The sequence below is a fragment of the Passer domesticus genome, chromosome 18 (assembly GCF_036417665.1).
Source record: "Passer domesticus isolate bPasDom1 chromosome 18, bPasDom1.hap1, whole genome shotgun sequence".
Taxonomy (NCBI): Eukaryota; Metazoa; Chordata; class Aves; order Passeriformes; family Passeridae; genus Passer; species Passer domesticus.
The window spans coordinates 5,315,270-5,331,008 of record NC_087491.1 but is presented as its reverse complement, the minus strand read 5'-3'; the positions used below and the strand labels follow the sequence as shown (position 1 = coordinate 5,331,008).

The 15,739-nt window shown below is 43.7% G+C and overlaps 1 protein-coding gene across 3 annotated transcripts in view; it reads right to left on the bottom strand.

Annotated features, from left to right (window-relative positions):
* Window positions 1–15,739, bottom strand: part of PAPPA (pappalysin 1) — a 179,858-nt gene that overhangs the window by 111,887 nt on the left and 52,232 nt on the right. For all 3 annotated transcript variants that reach the window (XM_064393828.1, XM_064393829.1, XM_064393830.1), the window contains exons 4-6: window positions 11,616–11,909; window positions 7,185–7,377; window positions 983–1,104 (exon numbers count right to left, since the gene is read on the bottom strand). In XM_064393828.1, coding sequence (XP_064249898.1) covers window positions 983–1,104; window positions 7,185–7,377; window positions 11,616–11,909 — 609 coding nt within the window. The remainder of the gene's footprint in view (window positions 1–982; window positions 1,105–7,184; window positions 7,378–11,615; window positions 11,910–15,739) is intronic.

Below are 15,739 nucleotides of genomic sequence, written 5' to 3'. Positions count from 1 at the left end.
GGACACTGATCACTGTCCCATCAAGCAGCAGGGGCATGGCTCATTCCACATGCTGACCTTAAGACAAGGGAGAGCTCCTGCCCAAATAATATTCCTTGCAGAATACCTCCCACATGCTTTAGTTGCAGGACAAATAAACCCTTAACATAGGAAGGTATTTGTATAATGAGTTTGCAAAATCCAGGATTGTCCTTGGGGCTCAGTGAGCTCACCTGTGTGCTCATGGTGAAGTGTGGCTGCTCCGGAAGGAAAAGTTCATGAGGCACAGGCTGAAATAATACTCTGCTCTTTCCAAAGTGTGATTTGGGATAACTGACCTTTGCCTGGTACAATCTTAAATATGCTCCACCACATACACCCAGGGACGTAACGGAAGGGACGTGTGGAGGAGTTAATGATGGAGATCTAATGGCACTGCACAACCAGCCCTGCAGACCATTCTCCCTGCAACAGGCTCCAAGAGAATGACTTGCAAAACACCCTGAACAAGAGGGCTTGACGTGGTCACCTGCATTCCTGCTGCAGGGCACTTGCCCAAAGAGCAACCTCCTTCCAGCCTGGCTGCTGCTGCAGCCCACTGTTATTCACCACAAGTGAAGGCAGCACAAATCAGGCCCAAATAAATAACAGCTCCTCACTTTTGGAGTTGGAGTAGAGGGAGAAAACAGCTCCCCTGAGGAATTCGTCTGGCAGATGTGAATGGTCAGAATTTCTTGGCACTCCGCTGCTTTGTGAAATTCATGTTCAGCTCCTGGAATTCACTTAATTCATGGGCAGGGGCAGGACTCAGGAGCCAAAACACAGGCATTTGAGCCAGTGGCATTCCTTCAGGGCACAGCATTCCTCTGCCCGCTAGCTCTGTCCAGGTTACATGCAGATATAACAGATCATTCCCAGATTTTCCCACTGTCTTTGTGGCTCTCCCTTTGCCCTGTCCCACCTTCTCTCCCACCATGTGTTTGTTCCCATCCCTGTGACTCACCTTCTGCCTCCCGTGGGCTCCAGTGCCCCGAGGGATCGCAGGGCATGGGAGAAGAGGCGCTGAAGGCGTACTGCACCAGGACTCTTCCTTCTGCACACAGATCACATGCTGATCCCACTTCTCTAGGAGGCCAGGAAAACAGGAAAACACACCAACTTAGTAACAGCTGAATGAGCTGCTTATTCAACTATATTAAAAGCAATAAGATTTAGAATTCAGGTCCACTTAACCCCCTTTTCTCAAGACACTGACAAAAGTGTTTTCTGATGCTGACCTTCTGTAGATTTAAGTCAAGAGCCTGTGTAGAAAGCATTTTTGAGTGCTCTATCCAACACAAAATGACAGCAAATTGGGAAATCACGTTCACCTATATTTCCGCCCCCCCTCCCCGTACTGGACCAAACCATGACAAAAGAAAACACGCATTGCTTAGGGGTTAGAGCAGAGAAATTTGCCTCAGGTGTTTTCAGATCTATTTCTGCTCTCACCATGGATTTATTTATTGCTTGAACTTGTAGTATCTTTAGGATTGTCTTACCAACAAGATTGGCTGAGCAGGGGTTAAACACCAATTCACAAATCACAAACTGATTTGGGTTGGAAAAGACTTAAAGCTCATCTCATTCCATCCCCTGCCATGGCAGGGACACCTCCCACTGTCCCAGGCTGCTCCCAGCCCTGTCCAGCCTGGCTGTGGGCACTGCCAGGGATCCAGGGGCAGCCACAGCTGCTCTGGGCACCCTGTGCCAGGGCCTCACCACTCCCACAGGGAGCAATTTCTTCCTAACATCTAATCCAAAACTACCCTTAGTCAGTTTAAATAGTTTTGATAACAAATTCAAAAGATCGGGGTTTAAGTTGATGTAGACTGGAGTAACTCTAATATCCTCCGTAAGGTTAAGATGGTTTCTATCAGCTGAGGATGCAATTCATACAGTTCAGCCCTATGTTCCTTGGGGTCACAAATCTGGAACTCTGTATGACTCAAAGTACCCAGTAAGCTGCTTACTATTCAGAATTACCCCAGTTATTTACCCCAGTAAGCTGCTTACTATTCAGTTAATTGTTCTGCTTTAAGGAACACTTTCTGCTGAAATGGAAAGTTAAAAATTAATTATCCTAATGATCAAATGCACCGGAAAGGACAGAAGTTTTAGGCAAACAATATCTGTGTAACACAGTGTACTCTCTGTGCTACTTTAGTAAGAATGGCTTGAGTAAATTATTAAATAATTCATATCAACTATTATAATCAGCTATGCTAATTTTAACCATCATTACCACCACTGCATGATTTATTTCAGCACTGCTGTGAAGAGCGGACTGTGATCCTCAGGCAGAGGTTATTTGGGATCCTCAGTGGCTGAGCCACCCTGAAAGAGACAGTAACTGGCTGAACCTGTGCAGTTCAGGAGGGGATGCACCTGCTGAAAACACCTGAAAAATACAACATGGCAATGGGGCAGAATAAAGAAGAGAGAGAAGAAGGCGGCCTTCACTTTCTTTCATGGTCTGCAACACTGGTAATGAAAAAATGTGGGCATGTTGTGAGCAACTTCCCTTCGTGTCTCACTTCACCCACCTGCACCACTGGCAAGATACTGCCTCCCTGTTTCATTTCTCAGCTGCCTATTTAGCAGAGGTTTAGGTGTCTGACTCAGCTTGCCTGAATAATACATGCAAAACCAAAATTTCTTAAAAAATCAAAAGACCTGAATAAATGGCCCTGAGAAATCAAAATGTAGAATTATTGTTCTGCAGTTGTTCTTCAGACACTTCCACGACCAGTCAGGATAGAAGTCCTGCAATAATAATCCTTCAGTTTCTCTACAAAGAGACTCCTGCATTAGCACTTGGTCCTGGATGAGGAGAGGGCTCTGGAAGCCAAGTTTCCACAATTAGGACTGCTTTTTACTCAAATTAGCAGCTATACAATTTCATCACAGGCTGCCATGGTGGAAAAAAACTGTAGGCTTATGGACAAACATTTCCTTTTACCAGTGAGGACTTGGAGGTAAGAGAGAAATCACAAGGAGCATCATGTGGGAAAGGCTATGAGCAAACTTTCTCTTTTTACTTTTCCAGTCTGGGAGCCAAACTCAACCCTGATGTAACTCCACTGGCTGAAAGGACTTACACAGGGGATGACTCCTGGGTTAGAGTTTTTGGTCTGCAGACTCTTGCACACAAATCCTATAAAGAGCCATGAATGTCAAACCTAATTATGGAATTGCATTTACAGGCTTATGAAAACCTAAGCCAGGTCCTTATACCTTATGAAGCCATAGACAACAAGTAAAAAAAGAGCATAAATTGGTTCAAAAAACACTATTAATTGGAATGATAGCCATATCTGCCACCTTATACATGGTGGCACATGACTGCCCAAAGTGCAAGCTAATGGAAAATCTAGACTTCTCTGTTTTCTAATAGGCCAAGTACTGGGGAAATTCCAGCTTATGAAGTTCAGAGCACAGGAGGAATTCACTCCTACAGCATGACATTTCAGTGAAGTGGGTTCAAAATCTAAAGATTACTAGTGAAAAACAGACCATTTCCTTCAGGGCCAGCACCAGTTCAGTAGGCAACTCAAAATCACTAAAAATCTGTCATTCCTTTGGGTAAAGAGTGCCTGTTTACAGACTAAATTTGAGCTGCTATACTTGAAATTCAGGATTGGTCCTCTCCCCTGTCAGGCGCTGAAACTTTCCAGCAAGGTTTAACAGAGCGATTATCAAGCCCAGCCATCTCTGGGACACCACACTGACCAAAATATTTGCTTGTTAAGAATGAGATAGAATCAGATTCATGGAAATTAATGCTGTCACCTCAATGAAAACTTGAAGAAAGATGCATTCAAAGATTTCTGCCCAAATTTGCTCCAGAGCCCCATGACAATAACTGTTTACATCTGCCCACGCATCTCAGACAGGAGGTGCATGAATGGATGTTCAGAGACAGCAGATGAACATATCCAATGGGTGAAGTCAGGAAATGAAGGGACTTCTCTTTTTCTGGCTTGTTTTGACTTGTTTCTTTTGCTTTATTGTTATTTTATTATTACATGTTATTGTGTGTGCATTTTTTCATGCTTTTTTCAAAGGGAGGATGGAGAACGGGAAGGATTCCAATCCTGTGGACAGGAGCTACAGGAAGAAATGCTGGTTCTTGATATATTTGATTATTAGGGATGTCTGGGAGCCCAACCAGTTGCTGGAGCTTAGGGTCAAAGCATCCTGACAAATTTACATGCAGGTAAGTGACTTTTTAGAGTGAGAGAGCAAATATCAATAGAACACTCTGAAGAGGCCAGAGGGGTCCACCAGGAAGAAGATTTTACTCCTGGGCAAAACTCTTGTGTCTACTTTTGCTAAATTGTGAGAACACAGGAGAGCCACCCCCAAATTTACAGGAACTAGGAGTTAACATTGCTCTCTGCCCCTAAATCCACATAAGTAATCAGGTAATTTGAAGACCCTATGAGGAAAGCATCTAATTCACCTATGACAGAGTTGTATCTAAGCAGGGAACAGACACACAGTCTTTACTTTCCATGCCTCATCTCCCTTCAACCTGTCAGGACCTCCCACAGACACAGCTAGCCCAGTGCTACGTTTTTAAACAGAAGGCTAAATTTTCCCTCCCTGACTTTCATTAAGCAGAGGTCACTGCCTGTGCACAGCTCTGGAGAATAAAAGAGACATAAAAGGAACTTGAGTTACGCTGAGCACGCCCACAGCAGCATCGTAATTGGGATCAGGAGTGAGCTCTGGGAGTGAAATTCCTCCTGTTCCCTGCTTCCAGCACTCAGAACAGTCCTGGAGCAGAGAAGCTGGACCCAGTTTTACCAGGAAAGAGTGGAGGTGTGCTGCAGGACCACACCTGATGCGCTCCTGTGGGAGCACCGTGAGCCCCCAGCCCCTGTGGTGTTGACGTCAGGTCTTCATTAACAACTGTTTTGCGCTGGAGATCTACTTCTATTGGGCCACAACACTTGCTAATGTAGCCAGAGCCATTCATCCTTTGAAGGCCCTTTTACACTGTCAAAACAGCAAGGAAGGGGCCTCTGTGCATTAGAAACCAGGCCCAAGGCACTCAGCAGCTGAGTATCAGTCTTCTGTTTTTTACATGAATAGTCCCATTGAAGTGAATGAGTTTATTCATCCAAGTGAGGCAAGTAAAATTTGGGCCAATGGTGTTCACTTTGTGTAAAAATATCTGCAAAGATTTACAGTATTCCCACACACAGATAAGATTATACTTGGCCAATTTTACCTCCTACTTGTCTTGCACAGTGACCCAATTTCACAAATTGATACAGGCATGAGTCTCTGACCGAGCAGTGCTGGACACGGCGGTTCTGGAAGTTCAGCACGTGGGCTTTTCCAGGATTAGTCACTAGAATAATACTATCATCCTTGTTTTGATTAGCAGATCAAAAATTTGGGCATGTTTTAGACAGGGTCATTTATATGTTTCAGTGACATTTTTAAATGGTCACGGCAACATTGCTGTATCCGTTAGCAGTGGGAATCTCATTTTAACAAGGAATTGGACTCAAAGTATTTGAGGCTGTCTCTTTAAATCTCTTCAGTAATACTGAGCACACAGATTTGAAAACCCAAAGGACTTTTTTTTCCTGGAAAATCACTCTTTATTTAACATATGATAACTCTGTTATGAAATTTTAGATTTAACAGGCTATCCACTGTGTGTTATTTAAGAAGCAAGTAACTAGAGGTTATTAAGAACATATTGATTGAGTTATAAGAAATATGTAATAAAGTCATATTTGGTTACATAACAATTAACTCTGCATCAATGTGTTTTTTAGAGGCAGATGGCATTTATTTAACACACAATAAGCATCTTCTGAAATCTAAATTAAATTGGAGAAACTTAATTAACCTAAAAATGATTATAGGCTGAAAAATTCTGAATTAATTTTCAGAACTATATGAGTCCTTTTCACAGGTAGGGAATAAAAGGATTTGGTTACAAAACTATAATTAAAGCAAACACTGTTCAGAGCACAAGAACTCTCTTTATCAATTCCTAACAGGATTTGATTTCCCTCCCCATATTAATCTCCAATAAGGGTGGAAAATCTCATCTGAGCAGAAAATAACAGCTCTCTGTCTAGTGGGATAAAGCACAAGCTGGCCACTGAAATGGCCATGGTGTCCTAGCAGTGCTGGAAGGAGTTTCATCCTTGATGGAGGCAGTGGTTTCAAGGTGCTCTCCCAGCACAAAGCAGCAGTGCAATGCTGAGGCAGCTTTTTGGGTGCTAATACGCTTGTAAATTTGGCCTCCTGTGCTCTGAACTGCTGCGGTCCTGAAGGACACTCCAAGTTTGCTCTCTATAAAACAACAAAGCAAGAGGTGGAGAAGAAGTGCAAACGGGGATGTGAGTTAATGGTAATGCGAGAAGGTCAGTGATTTGGGAAGTTCTCTGCCAGGATTCCCATAGCTCCTGCAGCTCATCCAAGAGCTGCATAAGAGCATTTAGATGAGCTACCCAGTTACTCGGGTCATACTGGGGCAGAATTGCACTGAATATGGGCTGCAATGAGGTGCAACTCCCGCCCAGAGCCCTCCATTTTCCATTATTGATATCACATAGCTGCATGCCTGCCAGACAGGAATACACACCCCTACACTGAACTACAGGAGATTCACATCCTATCCAGGGGTTTGGGACTTTGACTCTGCCCTGCTCAATTACCATCTCACATCTGCAGCTCAGGGGAGGAGGCAGCATTTGTCCCTGTCCCCACTCCAACCACCTCCTTGCCCCTGAGCTCTGTGATGTAAAAACAAGATCCACTTTGTCCTTGCAAAGGGAATGTGCAAGGGGAGGAGGGGGGAACATGCAGGCACAGCGGAAGCCCACAGGTATTCGTGAGCAGCAACAACAGCAGGAATCACAGGGCCGGAATCTTTGATTGAAAATTCCTCCCATAACATATGGAGAAAGATTTGCCCTTTACATGGCAAATCAATGGCCTTCAACTGAGTGCTACAGGCTGAGAAAGGAAGAGCAGACAACAGATCAATAACCTCCTCAGTATGAACCAATTTAGGAAAGAGCCTTAAGTCAGGCTGAGCACAGCACATGACCAAGCTGCGCTCCTGGAGTGGGGCCTCCAGTTCTCCCCTTCCCATTTTTCCAGCATGAAAGTACAGAGCAGAGCATGATCACCTTTCAAAGAAGTGGCCATCGATGGGTGGAAACCACTCGAGGGTGACAGAGGTGGAGGTGCGAGCCACAATCTGGGGGGCAATTGCCACGGGAGCCGGTTTCTTGGTGGGCTGCCAGCTCTGGTAGACGAGGTCCAGGTAGCAGTGCATCCTGGCCACCTGGTTGGGCGTGAAGGAGTTGGTGCAGTCATCGTCTAGAATTCAAACAGAAGCCGTGTCAGCCACGTGGGACAGGAGGTGGGAGCAAGGGGAAGAATTACGACCTGGTGAATGGCAGCTGCTTGGAAGGGCCGGGCTGGGATCCCACAGCACTCCAGAGTTAATGGGCTGTGAAGGAATTAGCGCAGCCATCACTTGTGGAGGCAGGTGAAAAGAAACAATGGTTGAAAAGGAAGGAAATAAATCAATAAACGTTCCCTCCCCCTGACCTGGGATACACCTGAAGCACCCAGAGATCATCTCTAAATCAGGCAGAGACATGGAGGGGAAGAAACAGAAAGCTTCAGTGCAGCACCTTCTGGGCAGGATTTGGGCCACTAGTGGAGCTCTGGGTTTAAAAGAATTTCACATTTAAAATAATATCTCTCAGAAAGAGATAAGGAAGATGGAAGAGTAAAGGAGAAAATACTGACTGGTAGTCATGCAAACTAAGGGCAACAGACTGTCAGTTCTGTTAGATTAAAACACCATAGCATTTTAAAATACATAATTTTAAAGTTCTTAAATTTTCTAATGAGCAAATAAAAATGTTCTGGAAGATCAATTCAAAATATAATTTCAAAAACTGATAAAAACGTATGTTTTTGGTGCAGAAAATAACTTTAGTTCTATAAATTCTCTCCTATTGCCACTATGATTCTAACCCCTTTCTGAACTTTTCATAAACATTTCTTGATATTTCTTACTTCTTTTTCATTCAAAATGGAGGAATAATTATGCTGGATAACTTCCCATAAATACCCATTTCTCATTTCATCTTGTTTTCCTCAAACATGATTTGGCAACAAGAACACATCCACTGCCCTCTGAACACCATACAGCTTTACAACTACAGTGCCCCAGAGAAGCAGAAAATTGCTGTTTCTCTATTGTGCAGATCCCAGAGGGAATAAATATGTTGTGCAAAGTCACCCAGCAAAGCTATGCTGAGGAACTTGATGCTAAGCACTTCAACCATTTTTCTGGTGTTCTTCCCATCAGATGAAAAGCTCTTGAAAACACAGAGTGTTTCTTCACGTGTGCCTGCAGAGTTCCCAGCCTGGCAGAGCTTGGTCCCAGCTGGGATCCAAACAACAATGACAGTTCTGCCCAGGTCAAGTGCTGCACTTCTCTGGGAAGATGCAGGTCACCGGAGGCTGCTCGTGTAAGTTCAATATTGTGACAGCATTAGGAGGTGCTCTGATGTTTGCAAGTCCATGCCCTGTGGTACTCCAGAGGAACAAGAAAATATGAATTTCTTCTAAAGACAAATGAGTATTTGCTGGCTAATTTAAAACCTGGCCACATCTTCCCAGAGATACAGGCAAAAGGAGACGGCTCCAGTCGGGATCCAGCAGCCCTCCCACAGTAGGGACACACCAGCACACATGTTTTCCTGTGTTCCTCCCAATTCCACTGAGCAGTGACACTCCTCTGATCAAACATGCACAGCAGATAGACACACACCACCCTCTTGATAATATCTACAAATCCCTGTGGCTATGCAAAAAGCTGCTTTAATGTGACATCTCTGGATTTCCTCAATAATTATCGATGGTCTATCCCTGAGCACGCTGTAAAAGCCATAAATATTCTTCACGGAAGCACAGAAGGAGACAAAGGCCCTTAATAGCCATCATAAAAGAACAATAAAGTATATATAGGACAAAGCAGTGGGACAATGGCACAGGAGAATGATGACCTGCATTCTCAATCTGTTTAAACATCAGCACAGCCTGTGTCCAGGGGGAGGGGAAGGGAGGAGAGGCGAGGGAGAAAGATGTTCCACTCAATATCAAGAAAGGTTCAAGATCCTCAGATAAAGCAATAATTAGAGAAATTCTATACTTTGCTGGGATGATTACTCCAACAGAATTCAGAGGAAGAATTCATAATGATTTCATGAAAAGTCATCTAAAATACTAACTTATCTTTTATTTGGGAACACCACAGATATTTGGACTTGTAAAAATAATTTACAAGTCCTATTTCTCACACTACCTAATCTTTTGGCCATTGTAACTTGTTATTCCAGGAAAAATAAAAATTATAAGTCAAAGTCACTTTGCTCAGTGCTGGGGGTAGCTGGGTAGATGGATTGGACAGGAACAGAGAGACAAATACAATAGGATCAAGCTGTACATGAGCAGCAAAACAGAAATGAAAGAAAGGCAATTCCTAGAACTGCATGACCTCAACCTACATGTTTCAAAGGTATTTTGACAGCAATTTGATATCCTGATATATTTTACTCCACTGGCAACAACAGAAAAGCAAACAGATTCATGCTTGAGCTCTAGAGATATCTATCATGTTGCTTCACTTAATTTTTCAAGGAAAAAGAAGAGGTTTCAGCTCAGAACACCAGCACACATGTAGCTCCCAGGAGCAGATGGGTATCTCTGTGGTCTGCCTCTGCCTCAGCTCCCGAGTCAGCTGGCAAGGCAAGTTCTCTTTGGAAGATAAGAGCTCAGAGTTTTGAAACAGGCATGCTCTACCGCTCACCACATCCACACAAACAGATTTGGTGGGGGAATTTTGTCATCTGGAGTGGCCCTGTCTCATCTGAGGGATGTTACCATGGGGCTGGACTTCATGCTCAGGCTCCCTGCACAATCACAGGCACCACAGCACAGAGCACACTGAGGAGCTGACTCAGTGTGTTTGTCCCTGAAAGCACCCTCTAAACAAATAGAAAAATAGAGAGAAAACTCTGCATTGCTTTTAGCTAGTGCCACAAAGGGCATAAAAGCATTTTGGTTATAAATCATTTCAATCCATGCCCCAGATGACATTAAACACTTTGCTTCTCTACAGTTTTATTACAGAATAAGCACTCCTGTGACCTTTTGAGTGGGAAATCTGTGTTTTTGCCTGGAGTATAAAGGTGCCCTTCAGTGTCTGTAAGTATATTGGTTGCCTTTAAAATGTTGTTGATTCTGTCAGCTCACTGTCATAGACTGTCACCACAGAGAGACCCTGCAGCCCAAAATAAGGGGAAATACGTCTCAAGGTATCCCCTGCTCCTTCTGAGAAATAACAGAGGAGCTTTCAGCTCTCCTTGAGCTTCCAGAGGTGCATCAGTGTCCCCACTCCAGCCTCATCCAATGGGACAGGGTCACAGGAGCAAATGCCCTCTTTAGGATGTGCTCTGTTGGGAGAATGCACATCTGGTCAGCAGAGCTGTGCCTGAGAGTTGTAACCATATCAGCTTTTGCTTTGAGGGCTGGTCATACCACATTGATATGGAGCCTCTATTGTTGCACTCCCAGCACAAACCAGCACAGCACACTGGTAGTCCTTGACCAGGCAGAATCCCACTATTCACATCCGAAGGATGGAACTGGGATGTGATTCCAAATCAAACCTAAACATGGCATTTCAACAGACACCTGGAGGCATGGGCAGTGCCTCATTAGTTGTCCACTTGTCACAGGGTTATCTGACAGCCTTGATGGTATCAATATTCATATGACATTCAATATCTCCTTGGGAGAGTATAAACAGTCTCTGGATTTGAGTTTTTCAAAGACCTCATACATCAGGCATCCAGATCTCAGAGAAATAGGGTGTCAGGTTTGCTGTAGAGCCTTTAGAAGCTGTTTTCTTAATGCTTATCTCATTTCCTCCATCCCCCAAAACTTCTGCCTGGTCTTCACATGAAACTCTGTGAATTTGAGGAAAACTGGGATAAAAGAAAAGAAGAACTAGAAGGGATTTCTGATCAATCAGGTCTGATCCCTCATCAAGCCGGGACCTAGACCTTTTTCAGCATAAAGAAGTGGACTGAGAAATCAGGGGTTGTGGTATTCACATTCTCTGAACAGAGAGAGACATAATTCACTCTCCCAGGATTTTTCCTGGGAAAGACGGTGAGAAAACAATTCTTACCTCTATTTGCTGCTCCTGTTGTTTGTCACATGTGGAATGTGTTATGGAGATTGTTTACCGAAGGTGATGATTGTTTGGATTGTTTGGCCAATTGGGTCAAAGCTGTGTCCTGGCTGTCTGAGAGAGTCACGGGGTTTTCTTGAGTATCTCTTTAGTGTAGTTATAGTATAGTATTAGTGTAATATAGTATAGCTTAATAAAGCAATTGTTCAGCCTTCTGAATCATGGAGTCAGAGCACATTATTCCCTGGCTGGGGTATTCCCTATGATGAGGGGTAATATCACAATTCTTTGTTCCTGCTCAGCCACAGACCCCCCCAGCAACCCAAGCAGAGGCCAGTACCTGCGTAGCTCATGAAGTTACTGAAAGGCGTGTTCAGGAAACTGTGGAAACCACAGGTGTCATTGCCAGGCCCAGGGTCCCCACACAGCTTGTGCTTAGGAGCAGGGTTGGTGTCACTGCAGAGGTCTCCAGTCTCAAAGGAGGGCTCTGTTTCCATGCATGGGTCGCTGCAGGACAGGATCTCAGAGATGCCCCTGAAGACGTGGTAGAGCCCCAGGCTGTGCCCAATTTCGTGGATCATGGTGTGTGTGTGGCCAGGGATTCCGTAGAAGGAGGGATTCAGCACGATGCCACCTGCAAGGGGAAAGAGAATGGCTTCTAGGTTTGCCTTGTGTTCCTCAGGACAGCAGGAGAAAGGGGAAAGAACAGCTTCCTAAGGGTAGCTCCTCTGGCAGTTTGTTGGATCCTCTGCAGCACAGACAGTTTTTTGCAGAACAAGACATATTTCCTGCCCAGCAAAATTTCATCTCACCCTTAATCTGGGGCTCTAAGGAGAAGGAACTGTGGGACAAAGCTCGACATCCCAAACCAAAAACACTGCAACAACTATTATTTCAACTGAATAAACTCAAGGTAGGTTTTTTTTTTGTTAACTTAGAGGAAAATCCTGCATGAAATTACTTCTTAGTATGCTATTTTAGATAATTTCATGTGCTTTGAGTGTGTGACTCTGCCCAGAAAGGTGTAAGCAATGTATTTGACACCAAGAGTCAAACAAAACACACCTGGAACACTCTGTATAATATTCCCCAGGGTAAAGATGTGAGAAAAGCCTATTAACTTCTGAAACACCCTGAGAATTGCAGAATGCTCCACCAATACTTGCAAATTAAGAGCTGGGTAAAGCAAAGTGTGCACACCCAAGGCTGGAGCAGTTTTTTCAGGGTGTCTTGGAGGCAGCTTTGAAGTAACTGTCAGAAACACACTGTTCATGTATTCAGACAAGCCTGGCTTGATCTGAACTGCACAGTCCACTAATGAATATGCATTAAGTCTAAAGTGTCAAAAAAATACGAAATCCTGGAATGTGATAACCCTGAAAGAACTATGTGGTTATTAAATGTTTTTTTTTTGCAAAGAAAACTAACGGTGTTTTCTGTTGTATGAATTAAGGGATGTGCAAATAAGCAAATGGCAAATTAGTGAGGACTTGCAGTACATTGAATTAATCATGTGAACTATATTTTTAGCTCAGTTAGGTGTACCTTTGTATTTAAAATATGATTGATGTTTTCATTATTTAGCTTGTTGATCTCAACTTTTCTAAGCCCTTTATTTAATACCCTTTTTGTGTCCTGCCTTCCATGAGAAGAGGAGACTGCTTTGTAAAAGTTATAGTGGGAATATAGATCTTGGACATGGTACTCTAATAATTTAGTGACAATGAGGAGAGAAAAGGTTTTGGCAGCGGGAACTTTATCAGTGGCTGTAGCACAGGGAAGATGAGATCACTGGGTTCTGATGCACCATAGACCCTTCATCCTCATCTGCCTGGGGACTTGGTTGTAAAAACCATGAAATTAGAGGAAAATGAGACCATGAAGTTCTTAAGAAGTCCACTAAATTCCACTCACAAGCCAATTAGGTCTGTACCATCCCTCACACACTCTGGCCTGTTGCCTCTTCACAACCCCTGATGACATGACTGCCCCAGCAATCAATGTCAGCACTCAGCATCCCTACAGCTGCAAGGATTTAACTCACATCTAATCTGAATTGATTTTTGGCAATTTAAGTTCATGACTTCAAGTCCTTCCTCACACGGATATGAAGAACAGAAGATTCTCCTCCCCTTTCATCAACTTTTATGAGATTGTCATCATCCCCACTTCAGGCTCTTTCCCTTCAGCCTGAATCACTGTAATTCCTTTAGTCTTTCCTTGGAGCTCAACCCTTTTCCTAGACCTCCCTGCCTGTGGTTCTGCTTTGATTTTCCCCATTACCTCAGGTCTTCCTCTAAGAACAATATCCAAAACACAACATGCAGCACTTCAGTTGAAAGCTGTGTCAGTGCTGAAGGAGAACTGTGAATGTCCTGAAGGAACACATGCACAAAATATCAGGAGAAAAAAGATCTTCCCTCTGAGCAGGGGCACATGTGAAAATGTGCACAGGGTGGAGAGGAGTCCCATGGGCAGGTACAAATCCATAAAAACTATTTCAAAAAAGTGAACAGAAAATGTAAATATGTACACAAAAGAGTAAATAAAATCTGCCACGCTGCAGCATCTTGTGTCTTATGCCACACATAGCACTGAACTGTTCCTCGCACCAGTTCTCCACATTCCCAATTAATTATATACAGACCTACCAGCATGCAGCTCAACAATAAACCCATGATTTCTCTCTCACCCTTCCTATACAATACAAGCTGTGATTCCTCTGGTGTTTGGTCTCTACCCAGGTGGAGCCATTTATAGGCAGAGCATACCCTGACATATTTTTTTGGGTCCTCTATCCCAAAAAGAATTACAGAGGGTGGTGGTTTTGGTTTTTTTTTTTTTTTGGGGTTTTTTTTTTTTCAGTGGCAGGAATATTGGTGAAATTCCTCAGCAGGATATGCCTCCAGTAAAGCCTGGTTAAATTGTTCTGGCATTGGAGAGCCCTGAGGCAGCTGGAGAGGGAGATTTTATTTTTGCCTTTGTTGAAAATTTATATTTTTTTATAGCTGTCAAGAATCTAAATCAATTGCAGTTTTACAGAAAAGATAAACTCCCTCACCCAGACAATCTCTATCCCAGCCTTTAGATCTGCACCACAGGACATATTTCATATTTTTTATTAAGTACATATTGGATTTATAGAAGAGAGTAAAAAAGATTAAAGATGAATTCTTACAAACCAAGCACAGGTCTGGGAGGGCTATTATGACAGGAAATTATGAGCATTATTTATTTATTTTTTACTTTTTTTTTTCCCCCTAGCAAGTCAAATTTTATCTGCTGTCCAATGTCTATTTTTTTCTTGTGAGATCTTTTTTTTTGGTCAATGAACTCTGTCAATGCTCTGTAGGAGCTGAATTTAAATTGTTTTGCTCAGGCATGATGCTGACAATTAGCTTAACGAAGTGACAGAAGAACTCATCAGGGCTTTGGGCGAGCCCCAGCCCTCTTGCAGTAGGTTCTTCTTGGCACTCTGGAGCTCTCCCCTTGTTCTCTGCTCCCTCCCATGGCAACACCAAGGGAAGCTGTGAAAATCCTCATTTAAGGAAGGAGCAGCTACATTGCAGCCATATCCCACTTGTGCAGTGACACTGGGGCTAATGTTTCACAGAGTCTTTGAACTTTCTGGTCTGGGAAGAACACACAAGAATCATTGAGTCCAACTCTTCAGCAAATGGCCCACACAAGGATCAAACCCGCAACCAGAAATCCACGCTGATTGTCATCCCCAAGTGATAGAAATCCCATCACTGTGGGTGCTGGTCAAGGCTGGGGTTAAGAGCTATCTTTGTTTTTGCCAGATGCTGTCTTGGGGCATGCTCACTGCTGGGCAGCTACAGGACCCTTCTGTTTTGAGCACTCCCAGTAGGAGCCCCAGAGATGAGGCTGCAGGCAAGCCAGGGTGGAAGTGGTTTCAGTTCCAGCTGAGCTCAGCAGGAGTGTCAGTGTGTAAATGCTGCTCCTTGGGAAGGGAAATTTGCTCACACTTCTTCCAGAGCAGCTGCATAGCTGGATGTTGTAATAAAACATTTAATAAACTGAAGGAGGGCAGTCAGTGCCAACTGCTTGGTCTGACCATGGAGCCTCTCTCTAGAGGCTGCAGGGACAGGTGACCATAAAGACATGGTAACATCCCATCTTTGGGGTATTTTTGACCTTGGAAAAGCCCCTCTGACTGATGGTTATTCCACACAGCTTGACTTCCATTGTATGTTTTAGGATAATAGGCGCTGCTTGTTCTCCTCATATAGGTTTATAGTCACCATATCTTTTTTATTTAGCTCAACACGGGGTTGGGTAATATAAAAAACTGGCTGAAACAGTCTGTCACAGATTTAACTTGACTTAAACTGGACTTCACTTCCAGCCTAGGAGAGTCTGGATGAGTTGGTGAAATATTTGAAAAACCTATGTGACCTCCTGCTCAGAGGAGATGACCAGGCCAGGTTTGCAGCTGGAGGG